At 45.5% G+C, this 26,237-nt stretch overlaps 1 protein-coding gene across 1 annotated transcript in view; it reads right to left on the reverse strand.

Moving 5' to 3' along the window:
* Positions 1-26,237, reverse strand: part of POLDIP2 (DNA polymerase delta interacting protein 2) — a 30,571-nt gene that overhangs the window by 2,782 nt on the left and 1,552 nt on the right. Inside the window, exons 2-8 of the mRNA XM_069761374.1 lie at positions 23,150-23,231; positions 6,518-6,615; positions 6,287-6,383; positions 5,495-5,570; positions 2,566-2,673; positions 2,112-2,248; positions 784-810 (exon numbers count right to left, since the gene is read on the reverse strand). Of these exons, the coding sequence (XP_069617475.1) occupies positions 784-810; positions 2,112-2,248; positions 2,566-2,673; positions 5,495-5,570; positions 6,287-6,383; positions 6,518-6,615; positions 23,150-23,231 (625 nt within the window). The remainder of the gene's footprint in view (positions 1-783; positions 811-2,111; positions 2,249-2,565; positions 2,674-5,494; positions 5,571-6,286; positions 6,384-6,517; positions 6,616-23,149; positions 23,232-26,237) is intronic.

Raw genomic sequence — 26,237 nt, forward strand, 5'->3', positions numbered from 1 at the left:
CCTCCATCTGTATTACATGGATTTGCAGCATCCTGCTGCATTAGTCCTGAGACATGGGCAGGTAAACACTCTTGCCCTTCTTTTTGCCAAATAGGAACATATTAGCAGAGATTTTATGTTAGCTGGGAGCCAAGCCTAGTGCAGTCCCAGCCTACCATTTAACCCCTCATTTTTAATCCACAGCACTCAAGTTAATTGACAGCATTTGCTTGCCCAGAGCAAACGCTGTCTGAATTAAATTCCTGATGCCTGCAGTGTCAGTACGGGTGCACGCTTATCGGAAACTCAGATGGTTTAAAAAAAAAAAAAGTTTTATTTTTTCCTCTACATTTAGCAGTTCATAAAAAAACTGACAGCAATTTATCTGGCATCCGAGAGATCCGATTTTATCACGGCTCCATAGATTCTATTTGGCAATTTTGATCTGACAGAAAAAAAAAAAAAAAAAAAAACATGTGAACGATCCTATTCATTTTTATAGTTCAAGTATTATCCATGAAAAACAGATATCACTCATCTGCAAAAGAAAAAAAAGCCAAACGGAAGTCTAAATGAGCCCCAAGGGCGGAGGATGCTAATTTGTGGTATAATGCACCGAGGATCCATCATTGGCATGCGTAATAAAACTATATTTAAGAATAAAGTGGTGAAACCTACACTGCAGGGAGGATTGTTATAGTTTTATCACCCCCACGTCTACAACTGTGCAAAATCTAAGAACCGCAGAAGCCTACAGACTTCACCTTTGCTTTATTACCTGAGCAATGAGGAAGAGGTACTTACCCAATAAACATGGGAATTTTGAGCTTCCTGTAAAGTCAAAAATAAATGTTAATGATTAAAAATTTCTCAAAACATTAACAGGGGTTGTCTGGGTCTTAATTGAAGATCTACTCTTGGGATGGATCATTAGTATCAGTGGAGCCAGACACCCATCGATCAGCTGATCACCGATCTGTCATGCAAGCCAATGGGAGATAAAGTGCAGGACTTACGTTTTCTCCCATAATTCGCTTACTTCCAGCCACTGACAGAGCAGTTATCAGCTGATCAGTGGGAATCTGACACCCGGGACGCTTAATCTCCTAATGATAACCTATCCCAAAGAAAGGTCCATGAACAGCTCCTTGAATGATTCCCTTCAATAGAGTTTATACAGTTAATTAAAATGGCTGATCAAATCTCCCTTGTTACACACACACACACACACACTTTTGTCCCAAAACAATTATGTCATGAGTCACTGACTGCACTGCAGATGTGACACCCCAGTTATAACCATCCACCGTCTGTCAAGGTCAACGCGCCATTGCTGCAGCAGTGCCAACAAACACTGGTGAATGAACAACAGGGGATTTTAATATTTAGGGGTTGTCCTTCGTGATGAGAGAGTATGCTCGTTACTCGAGCTTCTCCGAGCATGCTCGGGTGGTCTCTGAGTATTTCAGCATGCTCGGAGACTTAGTTCTAGTTTGTGTCGATCCAGCTGCATAATTTGCGGCTGCTAGACATCTTGAATACATGTGGGGAATGCCTGTTTGTTTAGGAGCAGCAAATCATGCAGCTGAGTCGACAAAATCTCTGTGCAGGCCGAAATACTCAGGAGATGACCCGAGCATGCTCAGAGAAACTCGAGTAATGAGCATACTCGCTCATCACTAGTTGTCCATCCACCCTTTCAGCCTGACCCAATGCAGAGAGATCATTGCTGAGCCCACCATTCAACACACAGCTGGTCTAATCTATCAACATGATGAACCTATTTCTGTTCTTTGCACATAAAAACTGAAGTCATAAGGATGCTAATAACCAATGCATGCACCAAAAGTAAAAATGTGATCCAGCTCTGATAAAAAAAAAAAAAAAAAAAAAAAAAAAAAAAAAAGGGGACACATATCCTTATTCTGGCGACATACAGGAAAAAAAAAAAAATAACATACAAAGCCGATAATCAGGTTTGTAGCGGGTATTTGACATCCTGAATGTAAAGTAAAGGCTGCAAGATTAATATAGCTTGCAAAATGGAAAAAGATTAACTACAGAAGTTCTCTTCAGCTGTAAATCTGCGTACACAAGGCGGCTTCAGCACTGGTTAATAAAGCATAACAGACCCTCATTCCCATGTAGAAGGGAATCACTGTGACACGGATACTCTCAGTGGTCTCCCTATGCACATCAGATAGCTCAAGCCAAGGATGATTCTTCTCCTGCCACGCACGAAGTGTTTCACGAGCTACAAACGGTGGCACTTTAAAGGAAAAGGAAGACAAGAAAAATGATGTGACCTGTACATGTATTCTCACCTTGGACACTTACAGCATATCCACAGGATTTGCCATCAACATTTGATGGCTATGGGGACATGCATCTCTATGGAGAATGGGAGCTCCCACCTGCCTGTTGAGGCAACTAAGCCACCGCATCCAATCTTAAAACGGAAGTCACAGTCGGCAGCAATTTTACCAGGTAGGTTGGGGAACATCTAGTGGATATGCTACAGATGTACAAGGTAGGAATACCCCATCATCAGACACTAAATACAGACAAGGTAGTATTGGAGCTTACCTTTGGTTTGATCATAACTCAGGAATCTTTCAAACAGTTCATGTTGTATGGGGATTTGATCAGTAGAATTGTAAGGAAGTATATCCTCATGGCTTACATAATCTAAACCTAAAAAGGCAAAGAAGAAAAAGACTTCTAAAAAGCAAAGGCAAGTATTTCATGGTCTAGTCTATGTGCTACTGCCATTTACTCTGATGTTCTGTAAACATGCAAGAATTGATATACTTCAGCTAATGAAGTACCGATAAGGCAGAATATTCAGCAGTCTCAATCTGAATTAACAACTTACATTTGTTTTATAAATGGTGCTTAAAGGGAGTCTGTCACCCTTTTTTTTTTCTTTCGAAAAAAAAAAAAAAAAAAAAAAAAAAAAAAAAGGGGTGACAGACTCCCTTTAATGATATGTAAATAATGGAAAAAAAATATCAAATCATTTTGATTAATTTAAGGTACCGTCACATTAAGCGACGCTGCAGCAATATAGACAACGAGCCGATCGCTGCAGCCTCACTGTTTAGGTCGCTAGGAGACGTCAAACACCGGCAGCAGCAGAACGATGCAGGAGCGATCCAGTGACGTACTTATCGTTCTCGCTGGTTGTTGCTCCATGAAAAAAACATTGCTGGCATCGTTGCTTTTGCTGTCAAACATGACGAATCACGCCGACCTGACGACCAAATAAAGTTCCGGACTTTCATCGACAACCAGTGATGTCACAGCAGGATCCTGATCGCTGCTGCGTGTCAAACACAACGAGATCGCTATCCAGGACGCTGCAACGTCACGGACCGTTGTATCTAGTATCTGACCACCACACACACGCCTTTGCTGCCATCAATGAGGATATTAATGGCTGTCTGACGATTGTTCTGCAACGCTGAATGCACTTGTGCACCCAATTTCAATTTTAAGGAGTGTGTTACTATATGCAACACATACCTGATTCTTAGGCTACGTTCACATTAGCGTCGCGTCGCTGTTGCGTCGGCGACGCAGCGGCGACGCACGCAAAAACGCGCGCGTTTTGCGACGCGTGCGTCGTTTTTTGACGAAATCGGACGCAAGAAAAATGCAACTTGTAGCGTTTTCTTGCGTCCGACGCTAGCGTCTAAAACGACGCACGTGTCGGAAAACGCGTGCAAAAAGACGCACGCGTCCCCTATGTTAAACATAGGGGCGCGTCGCCGCTGCGTCGCCGCTGCAACAGCGACGCGACGCTAATGTGAACGTAGCCTTAGTGACTTTCCTTTACTTTGTCAATCCAAGCACAAATCTTAACCAGGACATAGGTATTCAGGTTACAAGTGAGCTGAGCAGCAGTACTCAATGTCAGGCAGCAGCAAAAGTAAACAAGATTTTCGGGTGTATAAAAAGATAAAATCCCCGATCCCAATATATTGCTACCCCTCTAACAATCACTGGTGAGGTCACATCTAGAATATGGGATCCAGTTTTTGGAGTCCACATTTTCAAAATGATATTCAGAAGTTAGAGAGTCTAAAGGCAGGCAACTAGATTATTACATAGGATGGAAGGCCTTCCATATGATGAGAGGCTGGAAAAGTTGGGCTTGTTTAGCTTAGAGAGGAAGAAAAAAAAAACAAAAAAAAACAAAACAAAAAAAAAAAAAAAAACGACAACACAGACCTCAGAGGAGATCTTATTTATATTTATAAATATATGTGTAGTCAATATAAAGGACTTATTCCTTCCAAAGACCACACAAAGGAACAGGAGTCACTCATTACGGGTAGAGGCTATTCTGGCAGCTAAATAGGAAAGGGCTCTTTACAGTTAGAGCAGTCAGACTGGAGTGCCCGAACACAAGAGGTAGTATGGCCGACACTAGAACAGCTTTCAAAACAGGGCTGGATGATTTTCTCAGTACACCCAACATTGTGGGTTATAGATAATTTAGTGATAAAATGTACGATTGGTAGAGAGTTTTTTTTCAACCTATTTAACCAAAAGGTAATACTTAGTGCCCAATTTGTTAACCTTCGTCCGGCTGAGTAGGTACAATTGTAACTATTCCATTTTAAAATTGCAATAACTTTTTTTTCGAAAGGCCGTAGAGGGCTGAAATTTCGTGACATCTCTGCAGTTTTGGTCCAGAATATATTGTCCAAATTTCAATAAAATATATATGAAGGTACAATTGTACCTCTGCAGCCTGTTAACGTTGTAAAATTATGCAGCCTGACGAAGGTTAAAGCTTTCATGACAGACTTCAGGCGTAAAAGCTTTGAAACGTCACAATATTTAGGCTAATTTTGATAGAGATGGGGCAGGATTAAAGTTGAGTGAATTTCTTTGGGTCCCCGCTTATTCGGCAAGCTATAGCACTTACTGAATAAGCTGCAGATGGAACCCAGATACATGGAGCGCTCCAGCTGATTGACGCCACGGTTATGTCACTGACAGTGCCATGCATGGAGAGCCTGTGTGCTGTGCTCTCCATGCATGTGCTGTGACTGTCACACAGCCGCGACACACACGGCTGCGGTGCCGATCAGCCGGCGCGCTCCATGTATCTGGGTTCCCTCTGCAGCTTATTTTGTAAGCGCTATAGCTTGCCGAATAAGCGGGGACCTGAAGAAATTTTCTCAGCTCAAGGCAGGATGCCAAAGCGTGTCTAATTCATGAGGAGCTATGGCCTTCCCTATGCCACAAATGTTACTCCACTTCCTGAGTGCAGTAAGCCTTCTGGCTTGGCACACATAGGAGCACACTTCAGCTTCATGAAAAAGTCAGAAAGAAATCAGACTCTTCAGATTCACGAAGAAGCGTGCAACCCTTATTGAATCAAGAACGTCCAACTGAACCACGACCTCTACTCAAGACCAGTGAGAACAACGACCGTATTGAGGAATCTGGCCCTCAGTTTTTTTTTACCCCATAAAACAATATCTTAACATCCAACACTTACCAGGAATTGCATACAAAGCTCGGCTATCATCATGATTTGCAAGGAACGTCACTGCTTCGGTCTGTGACCTCTGAGACTGTTGAAGAAAACAGTAATAATACCCCTAGGTAGACGATTATACGTACAAACAGGCAACATGATTCATCAATGAATCCGGGATGTAAAGCAATACTTGGACTTTATACTTTACAAAAAGGCTATCTGCTGTATTATATCCTCAACTGGCATCATTTAAGTGACATTTGCAGAAATATGGGAAAATATTCTGAGTGACCGAAAACCAGAGGTAATGGTCACAAGATGTAAATGTACGTCTGAGAGCCTCGCTCTGGCTCGCATAGATTTCCAGAAGTCATAACTCAATGTATCGCCAGCAAACACTTAAAGGGACTCTGTCACCTGAATTTGGAGGGAACAATTTTCAGCCGTGGAGGCGGGATTTTTGGGTGTTTGATTCACCCTTTCCTTACCCGCTGGCTGCAATATTGGATTGAAGTTCATTCTCTGTCCTCCGTAGTACATGCCTGCACAAAGCAATCTTGCCTTGCGCAGGCGTGTACTATGGAGGACAGAGAATGAACTTCAATCCAATATTGCAGCCAGCGGGTAAGGAAAGGGTGAATCAAACACCCCAAAACCCCGCCCCCTCTGGCTAAAGATTGTTCCCTCCAAATTCAGGTGACAGAGTCCCTATAAGCGATCCAGCAGGTCACAGACTACTGGAGACCGAAAGGAGCAGCACTGATAAAGATGCTGCACATGCAATGCCAAGGGTTAATAAATTATACTTACTATGTGGGGACAGTCCCGTGCATCTATTAGTACTTGGTAATAGGTGTGTGTTTTGCCCTTAACTTCTTTGGATCCATGAACTGGTGAAGTCTCGGACCTAAAGATTAAAAAAAAAAATAATAAAAAAATCAGCATATTCATTGATACTTTGCACTTAATTGCAAGAACATTAACTTCTCACTGAATGAAGAAATTAAAAAAAAAAAAGAAAAAAGTAAAGACCAAACCCACTTTTCTGAGACCGGTGAAGAGACATCACGATCATATAACCTTGCCTGCCATGGAAACAGAACGATGCCTCTGTAGCCAAAGATGCTGTGCAGAAAAAGCTGTAGAGACACGGACATGCAGATTGTTACGGAAAATCACACACAAAAAAAAAAAAAGTATAGCTAGTAATTCAAATCATATCTACGGTATATATTTTAGCATGTAGGTTGAGGGGGGGGGGGGGGGGAGAAGTGGGAGGGGGAGTAGGTCCATCAAGTTCAACCTTTTTCAGCCAATTCTACATACTGTCAGCAAGTTATACATCCCTGAGCTCTGACCCCTTTATCTTATGCCGCCAGTACAGATGATCTCACGTCAACATCATATGACAGAAGGAATTTCAGGACGTACACAGCCTAGACTAATAGGTTACCTAGAGAAATGAAAGCTTCTGTTTGGAAAAGGTTCTGAACTATTGAAACAAAGAAAAGCAGGAAAATGGGGTTTTGGCAGCTTTAACAAAATGTACAATATATAAATGAATAAGTTGAGCAGACTGTCTTTTGGACTCAACACTGCTGAATGGCATTAGACTGCAGCCATCAAGGTGAGCTGGTATGTTCAATTGTGACATGGGAGAGGAAAGATACCGTATATACAGTGGGGCAAAAAAGTATTTAGTCAGTCAGCAATAGTGCAAGTTCCACCACTTAAAAAGATGAGAGGCGTCTGTAATTTACATCATAGGTAGACCTCAACTACGGGAGACAAACTGAGAAAAAAAAAAAATCCAGAAAATCACATTGTCTGTTTTTTTTAACATTTTATTTGCATATTATGGTGGAAAATAAGTATTTGGTCAGAAACAAACAATCAAGATTTCTGGCTCTCACAGACCTGTAACTTCTTCTTTAAGAGTCTCCTCTTTCCTCCACTCATTACCTGTAGTAATGGCACCTGTTTAAACTTGTTATCAGTATAAAAAGACACCTGTGCTCACCCTCAAACAGTCTGACTCCAAACTCCACTATGGTGAAGACCAAAGAGCTGTCAAAGGACACCAGAAACAAAATTGTAGCCCTGCACCAGGCTGGGAAGACTGAATCTGCAACCAGCTTGGAGTGAAGAAATCAACAGTGGAGCAATAATTAGAAAATGGAAGACATACAAGACCACTGATAATCTCCCTCGATCTGGGGCTCCACGCAAAATCCCACCCCGTGGGGTCAGAATGATCACAAGAACGGTGAGCAAAAATCCCAGAACCACGCGGGGGGACCTAGTGAATGAACTGCAGAGAGCTGGGACCAATGTAACAAGGCCTACCATAAGTAACACACTACACCACCATGGACTCAGACCCTGCAGTGCCAGACGTGTCCCACTGCTTAAGCCAGTACATGTCCGGGCCCGTCTGAAGTTTGCTAGAGAGCATTTGGATGATCCAGAGGAGTTTTGGGAGAATGTCCTATGGTCTGATGAAACCAAACTGGAGCTGTTTGGTAGAAACACAACTTGTCGTGTTTGGAGGAAAAAGAATACTGAGTTACATCCATCAAACACCATACCTACTGTAAAGCATGGTGGTGGAAACATCATGCTTTGGGGCTGTTTCTCTGCAAAGGGGCCAGGACGACTGATCCGGGTACATGAAAGAATGACTGGGGCCATGTATCGTGAGATTTTGAGTGCAAACCTCCTTCCATCAGCAAGGGCAATGAAGATGAAACGTGGCTGGGTCTTTCAACATGACAATGATCCAAAGCACACCGCCAGGGCAACGAAGGAGTGGCTTCGTAAGAAGCATTTCAAGGTCCTGGAGTGGCCTAGCCAGTCTCCAGATCTCAACCCTATAGAAAACCTTTGGAGGGAGTTGAAAGTCCGTGTTGCCAAGCGAAAAGCCAAAAACATCACTGCTCTAGAGGAGATCTGCATGGAGGAATGAGCCAACATACCAACAACAGTGTGTGGCAACCTTGTGAAGACTTACAGAAAACGTTTGACCTCTGTCATTGCCAACAAAGGATATATTACAAAGTATTGAGATGAAATTTTGTTTCTGACCAAATACTTATTTTCCACCATAATATGCAAATAAAATGTTAAAAAAACAGACAATGTGATTTTCTGGATTTTTTTTTCTCAGTTTGTCTCCCATAGTTGAGGTCTACCTATGATGTAAATTACAGACGCCTCTCATCTTTTTAAGTGGTGGAACTTGCACTATTGCTGACTAAATACTTTTTTGCCCCACTGTATATTCATATCTGCACCAAAATGTTATAAAAAAAAAAAAAAGGTCAGCTCTGCGTGCAAGAAAAATAAGCCCTCACCCAACATCGCGCAAAATGGAGACACTAAAGGCAGGGGTATCAAACTGCATTCCTCGAGGGCCGCAAACAGGTCATGTTTTCAGGATTTCCTTGCATTGCACAGGTGATAATTTAATCACCTGCACAGAATGATTCCAGCACCTTGTGTAATGCAAAGGAAATCTTGAAAACACGCATGGTTTGCGGCTCTCGAGGTATGCAGTTTGACACCCCTGCTAAAGGTATCAGAAAACGGCGCTAAATTTTTTTAATTTATTTTTTTAACCCCTTCATGACCCAGCCTATTTTGACCTTAATGACCTGGCCATTTTTTGCAATTCTCACCAGTATCCCTTTATAAAGGTTAAAAAAAACAACTGAAATCTGGCAAAAAGTTCGCAAATTTCAATTTTTGAATTTTTATTCTGTTAAACCAGAGATCTATGTGACACAAAATAGTTAATAAACAACATTACCCACATGTATACTTTACATCAGCACAATCTTGGAAACAAAGGGTTTTTTTGCTAGGAAGTTACAAGGGTTAAAATTTGACCTGCGATTTCTCATTTTTTTTAACAAAATTTACAAAACTTTTTTTTTTTTTTTTTTTTTTTTTAAGAGACCACATCTTATTTGAAGTCATTTTGAGGGGTCTATATGATAGAAAATACCCAAGTGTGACACCATTCTAAAAACTGCACCCCTCAAGGTGCTCAAAACCACATTCAAGAAGTTTATTAACCCTTCAGGTGTTTTACAGGAATTTTTGGAATGTTTAAATAAAAATGAACATTTAACTTTTTTTTTCACACAAAATTTACTTCAGCTCCAATTTGATTTATTTTACCAAGGGTAACAGGAGAAAATGGACCCCAAAAGTTGTTGTACAATTTGTCCTGAGTACGTCGATACTCCATATGTGGGGATAAACCACTGTTTGGGCGCATGGCAGAGCTCGGAAGGGAAGGGTCACCATTTGGAATGCAGACTTAGATGGAATGGTCTGCGGACGTCACATTGCATTTGCAGAGCCCCTGATGTAACTAAACCAGAGGTCCCCAACCGCCGGTCCGCGGACCAGGACCGGGCCGTTGAGGTTTTTCAGCCGGTCCGCGGCGCCGCTGACAGCTAGCTTCGCGGCCCTGCGCCTGGTCAGAGCACGCTCTGTGACAGCTCGCAGCTCCCGGCAGAGAACATTATGCAGGACGAGGGGGCAGCCCTCCTGCGCAGCATGGTGTGTTCCTGATGGGGTGGGGCGGCAGGCTCTCCTCACTGACACGCCCAGTGGCGTATCTAGGGGGGGGGGCAGCCGGGGCATTTGCCCCGGGTGCAGCCGGCAGGGAGGGGCGCAGTCGGGCCGCCTCATTCGGCGGTCCGCAGTGTCTCCCCCCAGCGGCTGCATTCTGCCGTCCCCGGTCAGGGAGTCAGCTGTTCTCTGTGCCGACTGTCAAGCTGACAGCCGGCACAGAGAAGCTGCAGAGCGCCGGATCCCAATGTGTGCAGAGGTGGAGGGGAGCCCCTGCAGGGTGGCTGCGGCAGGCAGGGAGAAATCCGTGCAGCTCCGTTGCCCAGCGATCTGTCTTCCTGCTTCCTCTCACACAGACGCGCCGCTGGATGACGTCATCATTCAGCGGCCGGCTGTGTCAGAGGAAGGCAATGAGATGCTGTGGTAGAGTGCGAGGAGAGGTGAGAATGTGTGTGTGTGTGTGTGTGTGTGTGTGTGTGTGTGTGTGTGTGTGTGTGTGTGTGTGTGTGTGTGTGTGTGTGAGAATGTGTGTGTGTGTGAGAATGTGTGTGTGAGAATGTGTGTGTGTGTGTGTGAGAATGTGTGTGTGTGTGTGTGTGAGAATGTGTGTGTGTGTGTGTGTGAGAATGTGTGTGTGTGTGTGAGAATGTGTGTGTGTGTGTGAGAATGTGTGTGTGTGTGTGTGTGTGTGAGAATGTGTGTGTGTGTGAGAATGTGTGTGTGTGTGTGTGTGTGTGTGAGAATGTGTGTGTGTGTGTGTGTGAGAATGTGTGTGTGTGTGTGTGAGAATGTGTGTGTGTGTGTGTGAGAATGTGTGTGTGTGTGTGTGTGAGAATGTGTGTGTGTGTGTGAGAATGTGTGTGTGTGTGTGAGAATGTGTGTGTGTGTGTGTGTGTGTGAGAATGTGTGTGTGTGTGAGAATGTGTGTGTGTGTGTGTGTGTGTGAGAATGTGTGTGTGTGTGAGAATGTGTGTGTGTGTGTGTGTGAGAATGTGTGTGTGTGTGTGTGAGAATGTGTGTGTGTGTGTGTGAGAATGTGTGTGTGTGTGTGTGAGAATGTGTGTGTGTGTGTGTGTGAGAATGTGTGTGTGTGTGTGTGTGTGAGAATGTGTGTGTGTGTGTGTGTGAGAATGTGTGTGTGTGTGTGTGAGAATGTGTGTGTGTGTGTGTGAGAATGTGTGTGTGTGTGTGTGTGTGAGAATGTGTGTGTGTGTGTGTGAGAATGTGTGTGTGTGTGAGAATGTGTGTGTGTGTGTGAGAATGTGTGTGTGTGTGTGTGAGAATGTGTGTGTGTGTGTGTGAGAATGTGTGTGTGTGTGTGTGTGAGAATGTGTGTGTGTGAGAATGTGTGTGTGTGAGAATGTGTGTGTGTGTGAGAATGTGTGTGAGAATGTGTGTGTGTGTGAGAATGTGTGTGTGTGTGAGAATGTGTGTGTGTGTGTGTGTGTGTGTGTGTGTGTGTGAGAATGTGTGTGTGTGTGTGTGAGAATGTGTGTGTGTGTGAGAATGTGTGTGTGTGTGAATATGTGAATCAAATTCTCATTATAAATGTCATAATTACATGATAAGTATGCACTAAGCTCCACCCCTCCATAACTCCACCCCCATATCACCAGAGCCCCACCCCTGCCCCACCCCCACCCCACCGGGCCATGGAAAACTGGTCTTGCTTAAAGCCGGTCCCTGGGGCAAAAAAGGTTGGGGACCTCTGAACTAAACAGTAGAAACCCCTCACAAGTGACCCCATATTGGAAACTAGACCCCCCCCAAGGAACTTCTCTAGATGTGTTGTGAGAACTTTGAACCCTCAAGTGTTTCACTACAGTTTATAATGCAGAGCCGTGAAAATAAAAAAACAAAATTTTCCCACACAAAAATAGTTTTTTAGCCCTCAAATTTTTATTTTCCCAAGGGTAACAAGAGAAAGAGAAATTGGACCCCAAAAGTTGTCCAATGTGTCCCGAGTACGCTGATACCCCATATGTTTGGGTAAACCCCTGTTTGGGCGCACGGGAGAGCTTGGAAGGGAAGGAGCACTGTTTTACTTTTTCAACGCAGAATTGGCTGGAATTGAGATCGGACGCCATGTCGCGTTTGGAGAGCCCCTGATGTGCCTAAACAGTGGAAACTCCCCAATTCTACCTGAAACCCTAACCCAAGCCCCATTCCTAATCCTAGCCCTAACGGGAAAATGGAAATAAATACATTTTTTTAATTTTATTATTTTTCCCTAACTAAGGGGGGTGATGAAGGGGGATTTACTTCTATAGCGGGTTTTTTAGTGGATTTTTATGATTGGCAGCCGTCACACTAAAAGATGCTTTTTATTGCAAAAAATTGTTTTTGCGTCTTCACATTTTGAGAGCTATAATTTTTCCATATTTTGGTCCACAGTCATGTGAGGTCTTGTTTTTTTGCGGGACGAGTTGACTTTTTATTGGTAACATTTTTGTTATGTTATAGGGTCAGATCGCTTATCTTACACTTTGCACCGCACTGTGTCAGATCAGCGATCTGACATGCAGGGCTGCAGGCTTACCAGCACATGCTCTGAGCAGGCGCTGATAAGCCACCTCCCTGCTGGACCAGAATGCAGCCCCGCAGCCATTTTGGATCCGGGGCCTGCAGAGAGAAGGTAGGAGACCCACGGAGCAACGCGATCACATCCTGACTACCAAGAGGCCGAATGTGCCAAAGTGGCTACCAAGTGGCCAAAGTGGCTACAGAGGTGACGAATGTGCCAAAGTGGCCACCAAGGTGCCGAATATGCCAATGTGGCTACCAAGTGGCAACCAAGTGGCCAAAGTGGCTACAGAGGTGCTGAATATGCCAATGTGACTACCAAGTGGCTACAGAGGTGCCAAATGTGCCAAAGTGGCTTCCAAGTGGCTACAGAGGTGCCGAATGTGCCAAAGTGGCTACCAAGTGGCCGAAGTAGCTATCAAGTGGCCAAAGTAGCTACCGAGGTGCTGAATGTGCCAAAGTGGCTACCAAGTGGCCAAAGTAGCTACCGAGGTGCTGAATGTGCCAAAGTGGCTACCAAGTGGCCAAAGTGGCTACAGAGTTGTTGAATGTGCCAAAGCGGCTACAGAGGTGCCGAATGTGCACCAAAGAGGCTACCAAGTGGCCAAAGTGGCTATTGAGGTGCCAAATGTGCCAAAGTGGCTACCAAATTGCTACCAAGGTGCCGAATATGCCAATGTGGCTACCAAGTGGCCAAAGTGGCTACCGGGGTGCCAAATTGTGCCATCGCTATACACAACATTCATATTCTAACTTTACTTTCTTACAGTCGACACCGGATACACTGCTGTAAAGCTGGCAGCGCTGTTCAAGCACCATGTATTTCCTTCAGGAAATGCCCATCTAGTTACCATATATCTTCTCATAGGACAACACTGAAGATATGACACTGATACAATATACAAGCTGTACAACAGTAAATTTGGTGTGCTCTCTAAATAACACACAGCAATTAATGTCTAAACCGTTGGCAACAGAAGTGAGTACACCCCCAAGTGAAGATTGCCAAAATGGTGCCCAATTAGCCATTTTTTTCCTCCGATGCCATTAGTGTTACAAGGTCTCAGCTGTGAATGGGGAGCAGTTGTGGTAAATTTGGTGTCATTGCTCTAAAACCCTCTCATACTGGTTACTGGAAGTTCAACATAGCACCTCATGGCAAAGAAGTCCGAATATCTGAAAAGAACTGTTGCTCTACACAAGGATAAGAAGATTGTCAACACCCCGACACTGAGCTGCAGCACGGTGGCCAAGACCATACAGTGGTGTAACAAGACAGGGTCCACTCAGGACTGGCCTCACCATGGTCGACCAAAGAAGCCAAGTGCTTAGTGTCATACCCAGAGGTTGTCTTTTCAAAATAGATGTAAGAGTGCTGCCAGCATTACTGCAGAGATTACAGGGGTAGGAGGTCAGCCTGTCAGTGCCCAGACCATACACTGCATCAAATTGGTCCGTATGGCCGACGTCCCAGAAGGAAGCGTCCTCTAAAGATGATACACAAGAAAGCCCACCAGTTTGTTGAAGACAAGCAAACTAAGGGCATGGATTACTGGAATCATGTACTGTAGTCTGAGGAGACCAAGATAAACTTATTTGGTTCAGATGGTGTCAAGAGTCTGTGGCGGCAGCTAGGGGATGAATATAAAGACAAGTGTCTTGCCTACAGTCAAGCATGGTGGTGTGTGTCACGGTATGGGGCTGCACGATTGCTACCGGCTGTGGGGAGCTATAGTTCATTGAGGGAACTATGAATTCCAACATGTACTGTGAGATACTGAAGCAGAGCATGACTCCCTCTCTATGGGAACTGGGCCGCAGAGCAGTATTCCAACATAGCGCCCTAAACACTACTGCTTTGTTAAAGACACTGGGCTGACCAAGCATATCTCTAAACCTAAACCCTATTGAGCATCCTCAAACGGAAAGTGGAGGAAAAAAAAAGTCTCCAACATCCACCGGCTCCGTGATGTAGCTATAGAGGAGTGTAAGGGGATTCCAGTGTTAGCCTGTGATGCTCTAGTGAACGCCATGCCCAAGAAAGGCAAGGCTGGGTTCATATTGCGTTAATGGCAATGCGCTGATGAGATCCGTTACATAGCGGCACTAACGCTATGTAACGGATGCGTTAGCGCACCCATTAACTGCCATTATGTAGCGCATCGCTAACGCATGTCATAATCGGCATGCGTTAGCGATGTGCCGTCACTCTGTGACGGATCCTCGGACGCAGTCTGCAGCGTTTTCGGGTCCATCACCGCTAGCACAGAGAGCATCTGCGCTAGCGCGATGGCATAAACGCGATCTTTTTCGGCACTTGCGTTAACGCAGTCTGTTTAACGTATGCGTTGAACGGACTGCACTAACGCAATGTGAACCTAGCCTAAGGCAGTGCTTGAAAATAATGGTGGCCTCATAAAATATTGATACGGAGCACAATTTGCCTATTTTTCCTTAGGGGTGTATTCACTTTGTTGCCAGTGGTTTAGACATTAGCAGCTGTTCGTTGAGTTGGAGGGTACAAATTTACACTTAGGACTCGCCCCTACTTACGATTACATCAACGAATGCAGTGTGATGAAGGATGAGATTGCATTCATACCAATTTAACCTTTACCCACAAGCCTGTTTTCACATTCATGACCTGGCCAAATTTTACAATTCTGACCAATGTCCCTTAATGTGGCAATAAGTCTGCCACACTTCAACAAATCCCACTGAGTTTTCATGACATTCTACTTTATGATAGTGGTAACATTTCTTCGATCCGACTTGCATTTGCAGAATAAGTCAGAGTTATGTCACACAAAATAGTTAACATTTCCCATATACCAACTTTACATCAGCACAATTTTGAAACAATTTGTTAGGAAGTTAAGGGTTAAAAGTTGACCAGAGATTTCTCATTTTTCCAATAAAATTTACAAAGCCACTTCTTTTAGGGACCCCATCACATTTGAAGTAACTGAGGGGCTTATATGACAGAACATACCCAAAAGTGACACCATTCTAACAACTGCACCTCTCAGGGTGCTCAAAACTATATTAAAGAGGTTTACTAACCCTCCAGGTGCTTCACAGGAATTTTTGGAATGTGGAAGAGAAAATGAAAGGCTAAAATTACTTTTAGACCTAATTTTTTTTTTTTTTTTTTGCAAGGGCAACAGGAAAAAAAAAAAATTGATCCCAAAATTTGTTGTGCAATTTCTCCCAAGTATGCAGATACCCCATATGTGGTCGACAACTTCTTTTGACTAATGCACTACATAAACGATCAATCTTAACGCAACACGGCTGCTACATAAAGTAGTTAAGCATGGAGATCATTTATAAAAAAAAAGGAAGAGAAAAAGATAACTACCGTATATACTTGAGTATAACCGGAGATTTTCAGCCCATTTTTTGGGGGCTGAAAGTCCCCCTCTCTGCTTATACTCGAGTCATACCCAGGGGTCGGCAGGGGAGGGGGAGCGGGGCTGTCTAATTATACTCACCTGTTCCTGGCGCGGTCCCTGCTTCTTCCAGCGCTGCATATTCTTCCTGTACTGAGCGGTCACAAGTACCGCTCATTACAGTAATTAATATGCGGCTCCACCTCCCATAGGGGTGGAGCCACATATTCATTACTGTAATGAGCGGTACCGGTGACCGCTCAGTACAGGAAGAATATGCAGCGCCAGGAGAAGCAGGGACTGCACCGCGCCAGGAGCAGGTAAGTATACGAGGATAGGGGCGCAGCGCTGCGCGATATTTATCTCTCCTCGTTCCGGTGCGGCTCCGTCATCAGCGTCCTCTGGCAGTGACGCTCAGGTCAGAGGGCGCGATGACGTGGTCAGTGCACACCCTCTGCTGAACGTCAGTGCTGAGGACGAGCCGCACCCGAACAAGGAGCAGGTAAAAGTGCCGGGGTCCTGAGTGACGGAGAGGTGAGTATGTGATTTTTTTTTTTATCGCAGCCACAGCATATGGGGCAAGTGTCTGTATAGAGCATCTTATGGGGCCATAACATTTGTGCAGCATTATATTGGGCAAATGTGTCTATGGAGCATCTTATGGGGCCCTTATTACCCTTTATGCAGGATTATATGGGGCATATTTTAATATGGAGCATTTAATGGGGCTCCTGATTCAATATAAATATTCAAAAACACTTAACCTACTGATGTCTCAATTAATTTTACTTTTATTGGTATCTATTTTTACTTTTGACATTTACCGGTAGCTGCTGCGTTTCCCACCCTAGGCTTATACTCGAGTCATTAAGTTTTCAGTTTGTGGCAAAATTAGGGGAGGGGGGGGGGGGTCGGCTTATACGGTATATATCTCCATACAAGACAGAATAAGTCAGAAAGGTCAAGACCAGTAAAGTTGAAAAGCACACGGCCGAGGTTGGCATTTGTAAACTCAATGTGTTGTGATTCCATAGCAACTGATGCACTAAAAAGATCCTATCGTGGCTGATCGCTGGTAACTTAGAAGCCAGGGACTCCATAATCTATCAAAATATTTATTTCTAGGCCTTCTGAGGAATTCCCCTTTATTGCAATGATATGAGGGACTCAACTTGATATACGGCAAGTTTCCCGGTCTCAACAGTACCCAGTTCATCTACATATCCTAATCTCAGTATGTAGGCGAGAGGATTACTAGTCACCACACACCCATAGGCTGATTTTATATGGCCCAAAACTGCTCCCCAATATGAGTGCAGAGGCAGGCATGACCATAACATGTGCAATATTCCTGCTTCCTGTTGGGCGCACCTCAGGCATCCAGAATCATTTCTAAGACCCACTTTAAACATCATTTTAGGTGATCGGTATACTGGGGGTTTCCCTTTAAATCTTAAAATAACATGATTCAGATGAAACTCGAGGGCCATTCACTATAATGAGGCAGCAAAGTTACTTTGGACTATGTCTGGCCTTTGTTCAGCGGTGTCTTTTTTCGGAAGTGCAAAAAACTGTGGGAGACCACGCTTTTATGCACTCCTAATAAAAAGACAGACACCGCCGGATCACAAGTCAGACTGCGTCCACAGTGCCTCCATCTGCCTCATTATAGGGAATCTCACCACAGGTTCCATCTAAATCACATATTTTAGAGATGTACAGTACAGACCAAAAGTTTGGACACACCTCATTTAAAGATTTTTCTGTATTTTCAGGACTATGAAAATTGTAAATTCACACTGAAGGCATCAAAACTATGGAATTAACACATGTGGAATTATATACTTAACAAAAAAGTGTGAAACAACTGAAAATATGTCTTATATTCTAGGTTCTTCAAAGTAGCCACCATTTGCTTTGATGACGGCTTTGCACACTCTTGGCATTCTCTTGATGAGCTTCAAGAGGTAGTCACCGGGAATGGTCTTCCAACAATCTTGAAGGAGTTCCCAGAGATGCTTAGCACTTGTTGGCCCTTTTGCCTTCACTGTGCGGTCCAGCTCACCCCAAACCATCTCGATTGGGTTCAGGTCGGGTGACTGGAGGCCAGGTCATCTGGCGTAGCACCCCATCACTCTCCTTCTTGGTCAAATAGCCCTTACGCAGCCTGGAGGTGTGTTTGGGGTCATTGTCCTGTTGAAAAATAAATGATGGTCCAACTAAACGCAACACAAGATGCTGTGGTAGCCATACTGGTTCAGTATGCCTTCAATTTTGAATAAATCCCCAATAGTGTCACCAGCAAAGCACCCCCACACCATCACACCACCTCCTCCATGCTTCACAGAGGGAACCAGGCATGTAGAGTCCATCCGTTCACCTTTTCTGCGTCGCACAAAGACACGGTGGTTGGAACCAAAGATCTCAAATTTGGACTCATCAGACCAAAGCACAGATTTCCACTGCTCTAATGTCCATTCCTTGTGTTCTTTAGCCCAAACAAGTCTCTTCTGCTTGTTGCCTGTCCTTAGCAATGATTTCCTAGCACCTATTTTACCATGAAGGCCTGCTGCACAAAGTCTCCTCTTAACAGTTGTTGTAGAGATGTGTCTGCTGCTAGAACTCTGTGTGGCATTGACCTGGTTTCTAATCTGAGCTGCTGTTAACCTGCGATTTCTGAGGCTGGTGACTCGGATAAACTTATCCTCAGAAGCAGAGGTGACTCTTGGTCTTCCTTTCCTGGGGCTGTCCTGTGAGCCAGTTTCTTTGTAGCGCTTGACGGTTTTTGCCACTGCACTTGGGGACACTTGCAAAGTTTTCCCAATTTTTCAGACTGACTGACCTTCATTTCTTAAAGTAATGATGGCCACTCGTTTCTTTACTTAGAATTTGTATTATGGCAAGAAAAAAGCAGCTAACAGTCTATTCAGTAGGACTATCAGCTGTGTATCCACCAGACTTCTGCACAACACAACTGATGTCCCAACACCATTTATAAAGGCAAGAAATCCTGATTTCCTGATTTATTAAACCTGACAGGGCACACCTGTGAAGTGAAAACCATTCCCAGTGACTACCTCTTGAAGCTCATCAAGAGAATACCAAGAGTGTGCAAAGCAGTCAAAGCAAAAGGTGGCTACTTTGAAGAACCTAGAATATAAAACACATTTTTAGTTTCACACTTTTTTTGTTAAGCATTTAATTCCACATGTGTTAATTCATAGTTTTGAAGCCTTCAGTGTGAATGTACAATTTTCATAGTCCTGAAAATACAGAAAAATCTTTAAATGAGAAGGTGTGTCCAAACGTTTGGTCTGTACTGTACATGGAGACCCTGGTGTAAGAGCTCAATGCAAAATACAGGGTAAATGTGTGCCGAGCTTTTCTGCGATCTTTGGCAGGCAGAATGAACATAACAGCAGGTGAAGAATTGGTTTTATTTTTTTGCAACATTCCTCGTGTGGTAGAAGCGATTAGACTTTATTCTCACTGTACGATTACAGCAATACCAGATTTATATGTTTATTTTTAAGATTTTTTTTTTTCCCCGCAAAAAAAAACAAACTCGTTTTTGAAAATCACCATATTTTGAGCGCTATAATTTTTCCAGATTTTGGCCGACAGTCATGTGATGGCTTGTTTTTAGAGGGACAAGTTGACCTTTTTATTGGTACCATTTTCAGGCTCATGAAATTTTATCATTGCGTTCTATTCCAATTTTTGGGAGGCAGAACAAACAAAAACCAACAATGCAGTAATTTTTTTTTATGCTGTTCCATGAATGGTAAAATTGGTAAGATAAATAATCTTCGTGTCAGTACGGATTACAGCGATACCCCACCTATGCCCATTTTATAGAAAAAAAAATTATTTTGCATCGCTTTAGTCTGAGAGATACAACTTATTTTCCTGCTGATTGAGCCGTGTGGCAGCTAGTTTTTTTTGCTGGACAAGATGACGTTTTCAGGAGTACCATCTTTACTTACATTAGTCTTTTTGATCGTGTTTTAGTTCACTTTTTGTTCAGCAGCATGATAGAGGGTTTTGGTTTTTTTAAGGCATCTTAAAATAGCTTTTATGAGGCAACTGTAACCCTTTTACGTTCCAAGTCATTATTTCAGGTTTATATCATAATATTAAACCACTTTTGCCATGCACGAGTAAAAGGGTCTCAGCTTGTCCCTTACTGCTTCCACAAGCTATTATGCCGTGTTGCTGTCAGTCGTCAGTGAATCTCCGCTCGCCCTCTCCATTACATCATAGGATTCATTGTACCTTTTCACACAGGAAGGTAGAGCTCACAGTTCTATACTGCAGTGTGATGGAGTGTCCAGCTCCACTCTGTTGACCATTGGAAGTGGTGTTAATCAGTCACTAGTAGCTGGGGTTGCTGTTTTTTTTTTTTTTTTCTTTGGTATAGTTGCTTGCTGGTATCATTTTCCCCCTCTTAAAAAGAGCATTACTCACGAATTCCGATGCTTGGTCTGGAGCTGAAAAAGATTCTGACCCTCCCGGAGATAATATTTTGAGAACGGCAGGGAATTCAAGAGCAAATCTTATTTATTTACATTTATTCTCACAATTCCATGCATAGTTCACTGAAGTCTCTTCTTTTTTTGGAACTTCCACTGAATAGTCGCTGAATATTAGGACCCTGTGACCACATATTAAAACAGGTGATGTTTTTTCCTGTAGTCATGAAGAATATGTAGTCTGCCTACATAGTCTAGATATTAAAGCAAGTTGAGGCCTCTGTTCACATGGGACGCATTACAGTTAGCACTGGGCAGCCCGCCACAGGGCGTTACTAATAGGCTATGATGCAGATGCTGTGCATACTCTGTGTGAACACTGCTGCAGATTATTTGCACCGGTGTGCCAAGCGGCCAATCCCTGATTGTAGGCTGGCTGTCTCATTTGGCATTACCGCACCTGTGTAGTCGCCATCTTTACTTGGGCCCTCAGCATCATGAGAGTGGATTTGGTTTAAGGCCTGGACAGGTAAGCACCTTTGCCTGTTTTTCTGTGGTGTTTTTTCCAGAATAGTCTAGATATTTTATGACAACTGGTCTTGATCCGTTAGGAGACTACTAGTGATGAGCGAATATACTCGTTACTCGAGCATGCTCGGGAGTCATCTGAGTATTTTTTAGTGCTCGGAGTTTTCGTTTTTATTGCCGCAGCTGAATGATTTACATCTGTTAGCCAGCATAAGTGCATGTGGGGGTTGCCTGGTTGCTAGGGAATCCCCACATGTACTTATGCTGGCTAAGAGATGTAAATCATTCAGCTGCGGCAATAAAAACTAAAATTCCGAGCACTAGAAAATTCTCGGAGGACTCCCGAGCATGCTCGAGAAGTCTCGAGTAACGAGTATATTCACTCAACACTAGAGATGACCCTTGTGATGGCGGATGTGGAGGACCTATTCTATGTGCTCCTTCTACCTTTAGCAAGGCTGTGATGCCCAGGGATGTCCAATTCCTCAGTGCATATCCCCAGGAGCTGATTAGGGGAGATTAACTCTGGTAACCTAATTACTCAAGATTATTTCTCTGGGACCTATTCCAAGTCATCCACTTTATCAATTATTGGCTTAAGGTACCGTCACACTCAGCGACGCTGCAGCGATATAGACAACGAGCCGACCTAAACTAGATCGCTGGAGCGTCGCTGTTTAGGTCGCTGTAGAGACGTCAAACACAGCAACTCCAGAACGATGCAGGAGCGATCCAGTGACGTAACGGCGACTCACTTCTCGTTCTCGCTGGTTGTTAGCTCCATGTCAAACAGCCGGAGTGTACTGATCCGACACACATCTCGGGGCCCTATGCTCGTTGCTGGCGTCGTTGCTTTTGATGTCAAACATGACGATACAAGCCGACCTGGCGACGAAATAAAGTTCTGGACTTCTAGCTCTGACCAGCGATGGCACAGCGGGATCCAGATCGCTGCTGCGTGTCAAACACAACGTGATCGCTATCCAGGACGCTGCAACGTCACGGATTGTTGTCGTTCTCTTTGCAAAGTTGCTGAGTGTGACGGTACCTTTAGTTTGCTAGCTTTGCTCAGTTCAGATTGATGAACGGATTCTGTTTTTTGCTGCACCTATTCGGTCTGCGTGTTGTGAAATGGCCGCTTACATCTGCTGCAGGGCATCAGACTGTGTTCTAGAGACTGATGTCAGGGTCCAGCATTTTAGCCATCTCGGCTGCCAGGGTCATCAAGACCCACATAATGTTCATCCCTACCTTCTCCGAGTCCTATGACAGTGGAGCAGTCTATAAAAGACAACTAACTTTTTTTTTTTTGTTTTTTTTTTTTTTTTATTGTGGGGTGTCCGGCGTCATTTTGCCTCGACCAGCTCTCTGTGAAAGCGGGCATTTTCTTGTCGGGGTCCCGTTTCTGGTCAGGCATCTCTCCATCAAATATTGAGGACATCAAGGGGAGATTGTAGGCAGATTTCACCGTGCTTCCTTTTTTTCATTTGATCCTGGGAAACCTCAAAGAGTGGTGGAGGTGCGGAGCCGCTCTCACCAACGACCGTCCATGTGCGCGCCAGAACCGGGATCCAATTATTAAGTTTACTTTTAACATTACTTTAGGCACATGAAACTTTACACCCATGATATCACTTCCTTGGCAGTTTACTTAAAAGCACCTGTAGGTTCCCATTTTGGTCACAATTTGCCTATATTCTATGCAGTGTACTAACTTTTCTATACACAAGTACTGTATATACTTTAGGTGTTGTCCAAATCACTTACCATATGTTTTTCTGTACTTTGATATACCTTGACAAAGGCTTTAAAGGGCCGAAATGTTTCTCCGTTTTAACCGGTCGCTTTGAATAAATTCAGATTTCAAGATAAGGATTCTAGTTACATTTATGACTTTCGTGCCAAAGTAACTGTATGCATCGATGACAGTCATTCTTCTGAGCATCTACCTGCATGGCGGTTAGCGCAAACTTATTTATTTTTTAAATTTCACTCTTCCATGCAAAAAGTGAAAATTGTGGAATGCCTGCATCAAAATCAACATTTCATACATTTGGAGTATGACACAGATTAGCTAGGGTATTTTTATTTATTTTTTTTTTGAGATCCACAGTAGATTTGCGGTGGGAAATATGGTCCTGTGTGCATGCAGCCTAATCAATCCAGCACATTCTTACCTGACCCGTTTCATATTTCCCCTGTTGCTTTGGCACCTCAAACACCCCCACGGTCTCCAAGACTTTACCCTCTGGTCGATTTCTAAGAAAGAAAAAATAAAAAGAGTGAATAATTAAACACACATCAATATAATTTAAGTATAATCGTCATTGCAGGTGAGGTTACAGTAAAAAGTCAGTATCTGCCTCTTCCAAAGCATTTTAGGAGCACCAACTTTCATCTGATTATCGTGAAAATATATGTCTTTAACTATAACTACAAATTGAGAATAAATCAGTCCAGGAAGAGAAAGAAGTGGACATCCTTAACCCCTTTCTGACATATGACGTACTATCCCGTCGAGGAGGGGTGGGCCCGTATGACCACCAACGGAATAGTACGTCATAGCGATAGGCCGCGCTCACGGGGGGAGTGCAGCCGAGTGTCAGCTGACTATCGCAGCTGACATCCGGTACTATGTGCCAGGAGCGGTCACGGACCGCCCCCGGCACATTAACCCTCGGCACACCGCGATCAAACATGATCGCGGTGTGCCGACGGTATAGGGAAGCATCGCGCAGGGAGGGGGCTCCCTGCGGGCTTCCCTGAGACCCCCGGAGCAACACGATGGGATCGCGTTGCTGCGAGAATCTCTAACCTCCTCCTCCTTGCAGGCCCGGATCCAAGATGGCCGCGGCATCACTGCGCCTGCTCAGAGCAGGCGCCGGGAAGCCAGGAGAAGTGCACGTCAGATCGCTGATCTGACACAGTGCACAGCAAAGTGTCAGATCAGCGATCTTACACTATAACATGATGCCACCCCCCCTCAGCTTACTCAGGACAAATTGGACAACAACTATCAGGGTCCAACTTCTCCTGTTACCCTTGGGAAAATACAAAACTGGGGGCTAAAAAATAATTTTTGTGGGAAAATATTTTTTTATTTTTACGGCTCTGCATTATAAACTTCTGTGAAGCCCTAGGTGGGTCAAAGTTTTAGGGGTCAAGTTCCTGCCTCTGCACAGGGGGAATCTCGGGCCATCTCCGCTGTGGCCTCCCATTCTTCTCCTGCCGCAGTGGAACCTGCTCAGCGGAGACCTCGATCCCAGCGTCTCGCTCAATCTGACTGTGCTAAGAGTTACTGCTGCATTTCCTGCTTCTGCCATTGAAGTTAGTGCTGGGCAGCGGCGAGCAGACGCTTCTGGGACTAAGTCCTGCTTTTCACGTTCTGAGCATGCCCAGAGTAAGATCACTCAGTGGAGATCGAGGGTCACATGATCAGATACTGCAGCTAGGTCATTGGTCCTTCTTGGAAGGTCCTTGTAGGTGCTAGGACTAAGTCCTGCTTTGCACTCTGAGCATGCCCAGGGCAAGATCTCTCAGTGGAGGTCTGGGGTCACATGCTCAGGTACTGCAGCAACTCCATTGGTCCTTCTTTGAAGGTCCTAAACGTGCTGCAACTATTTAAAGGGAACCTGTCACCTGAATTTGGCGGGACTGGTTTTGGGTCATATGGGCGGAGTTTTCAGGTGTTTGATTCACCCTTTCCTTACCCGCTGGCTGCATGCTGGCCGAAATATTGGATTGAAGTTCATTATCTGTCCTCCGTAGTACACGCCTGCGCAAAGCAAGATTACCTTGCACAGGCGTGTACTACTATTGCTGACCGCAATAGGGTTGTTTTTTGAGGCACCTTGTTTATGTCTATGTATGTTTAGTGTTGTATTTCAGTGTTTAATAAAATTATTTGGTTTTTAAATGAATGCATTTAGTGGCACTTCTTGGATCACAGGTTAATATCTGTGCTCTTGATATGATATAACTGATATATGAGGTGTTGCCCACTTCCCAGGTGGGATTATGGGCTTGGGCGTTGTGCTTACATAGTATGGGGAGGTCACAAGTCAGGTTGGTGGAGCGGACAATCTGGACCCCACTGATCAGGTGTTAGTCAGTCACCGCCAGGCCGCACAGGGGGGGCAAAGTCGCCAGCGCCAGGCCGCACAGGGGGGGCAAAGTCGCCAGCGCCAGGCCGCACAGGGGGGGCAAAGTCGCCAGCGCCAGGCCGCACAGGGGGGGGCAAAGTCGCCAGCGCCAGGCCGCACAGGGGGGGGCAAAGTCGCCAGCGCCAGGCCGCACAGGGGGGGGCAAAGTCGCCAGCGCCAGGCCGCACAGGGGGGGGCAAAGTCGCCAGCGCCAGGCCGCACAGGGGGGGCAAAGTCGCCAGCGCCAGGCCGCACAGGGGGGGCAAAGTCGCCAGCGCCAGGCCGCACAGGGGGGGCAAAGTCGCCAGCGCCAGGCCGCACAGGGGGGGCAAAGTCGCCAGCGCCAGGCCGCACAGGGGGGGCAAAGTCGCCAGCGCCAGGCCGCACAGGGGGGGCAAAGTCGCCAGCGCCAGGCCGCACAGGGGGGGCAAAGTCGCCAGCGCCAGGCCGCACAGGGGGGGCAAAGTCGCCAGCGCCAGGCCGCACAGGGGGGGCAAAGTCGCCAGCGCCAGGCCGCACAGGGGGGGCAAAGTCGCCAGCGCCAGGCCGCACAGGGGGGGCAAAGTCGCCAGCGCCAGGCCGCACAGGGGGGGCAAAGTCGCCAGCGCCAGGCCGCACAGGGGGGGCAAAGTCGCCAGCGCCAGGCCGCACAGGGGGGGCAAAGTCGCCAGCGCCAGGCCGCACAGGGGGGGCAAAGTCGCCAGCGCCAGGCCGCACAGGGGGGGCAAAGTCGCCAGCGCCAGGCCGCACAGGGGGGGCAAAGTCGCCAGCGCCAGGCCGCACAGGGGGGGCAAAGTCGCCAGCGCCAGGCCGCACAGGGGGGGCAAAGTCGCCAGCGCCAGGCCGCACAGGGGGGGCAAAGTCGCCAGCGCCAGGCCGCACAGGGGGGGCAAAGTCGCCAGCGCCAGGCCGCACAGGGGGGGCAAAGTCGCCAGCGCCAGGCCGCACAGGGGGGGCAAAGTCGCCAGCGCCAGGCCGCACAGGGGGGGCAAAGTCGCCAGCGCCAGGCCGCACAGGGGGGGCAAAGTCGCCAGCGCCAGGCCGCACAGGGGGGGCAAAGTCGCCAGCGCCAGGCCGCACAGGGGGGGCAAAGTCGCCAGCGCCAGGCCGCACAGGGGGGGCA

Source organism: Ranitomeya imitator, chromosome 3 (assembly GCF_032444005.1).
Source record: "Ranitomeya imitator isolate aRanImi1 chromosome 3, aRanImi1.pri, whole genome shotgun sequence".
NCBI lineage: Eukaryota > Metazoa > Chordata > Amphibia > Anura > Dendrobatidae > Ranitomeya > Ranitomeya imitator.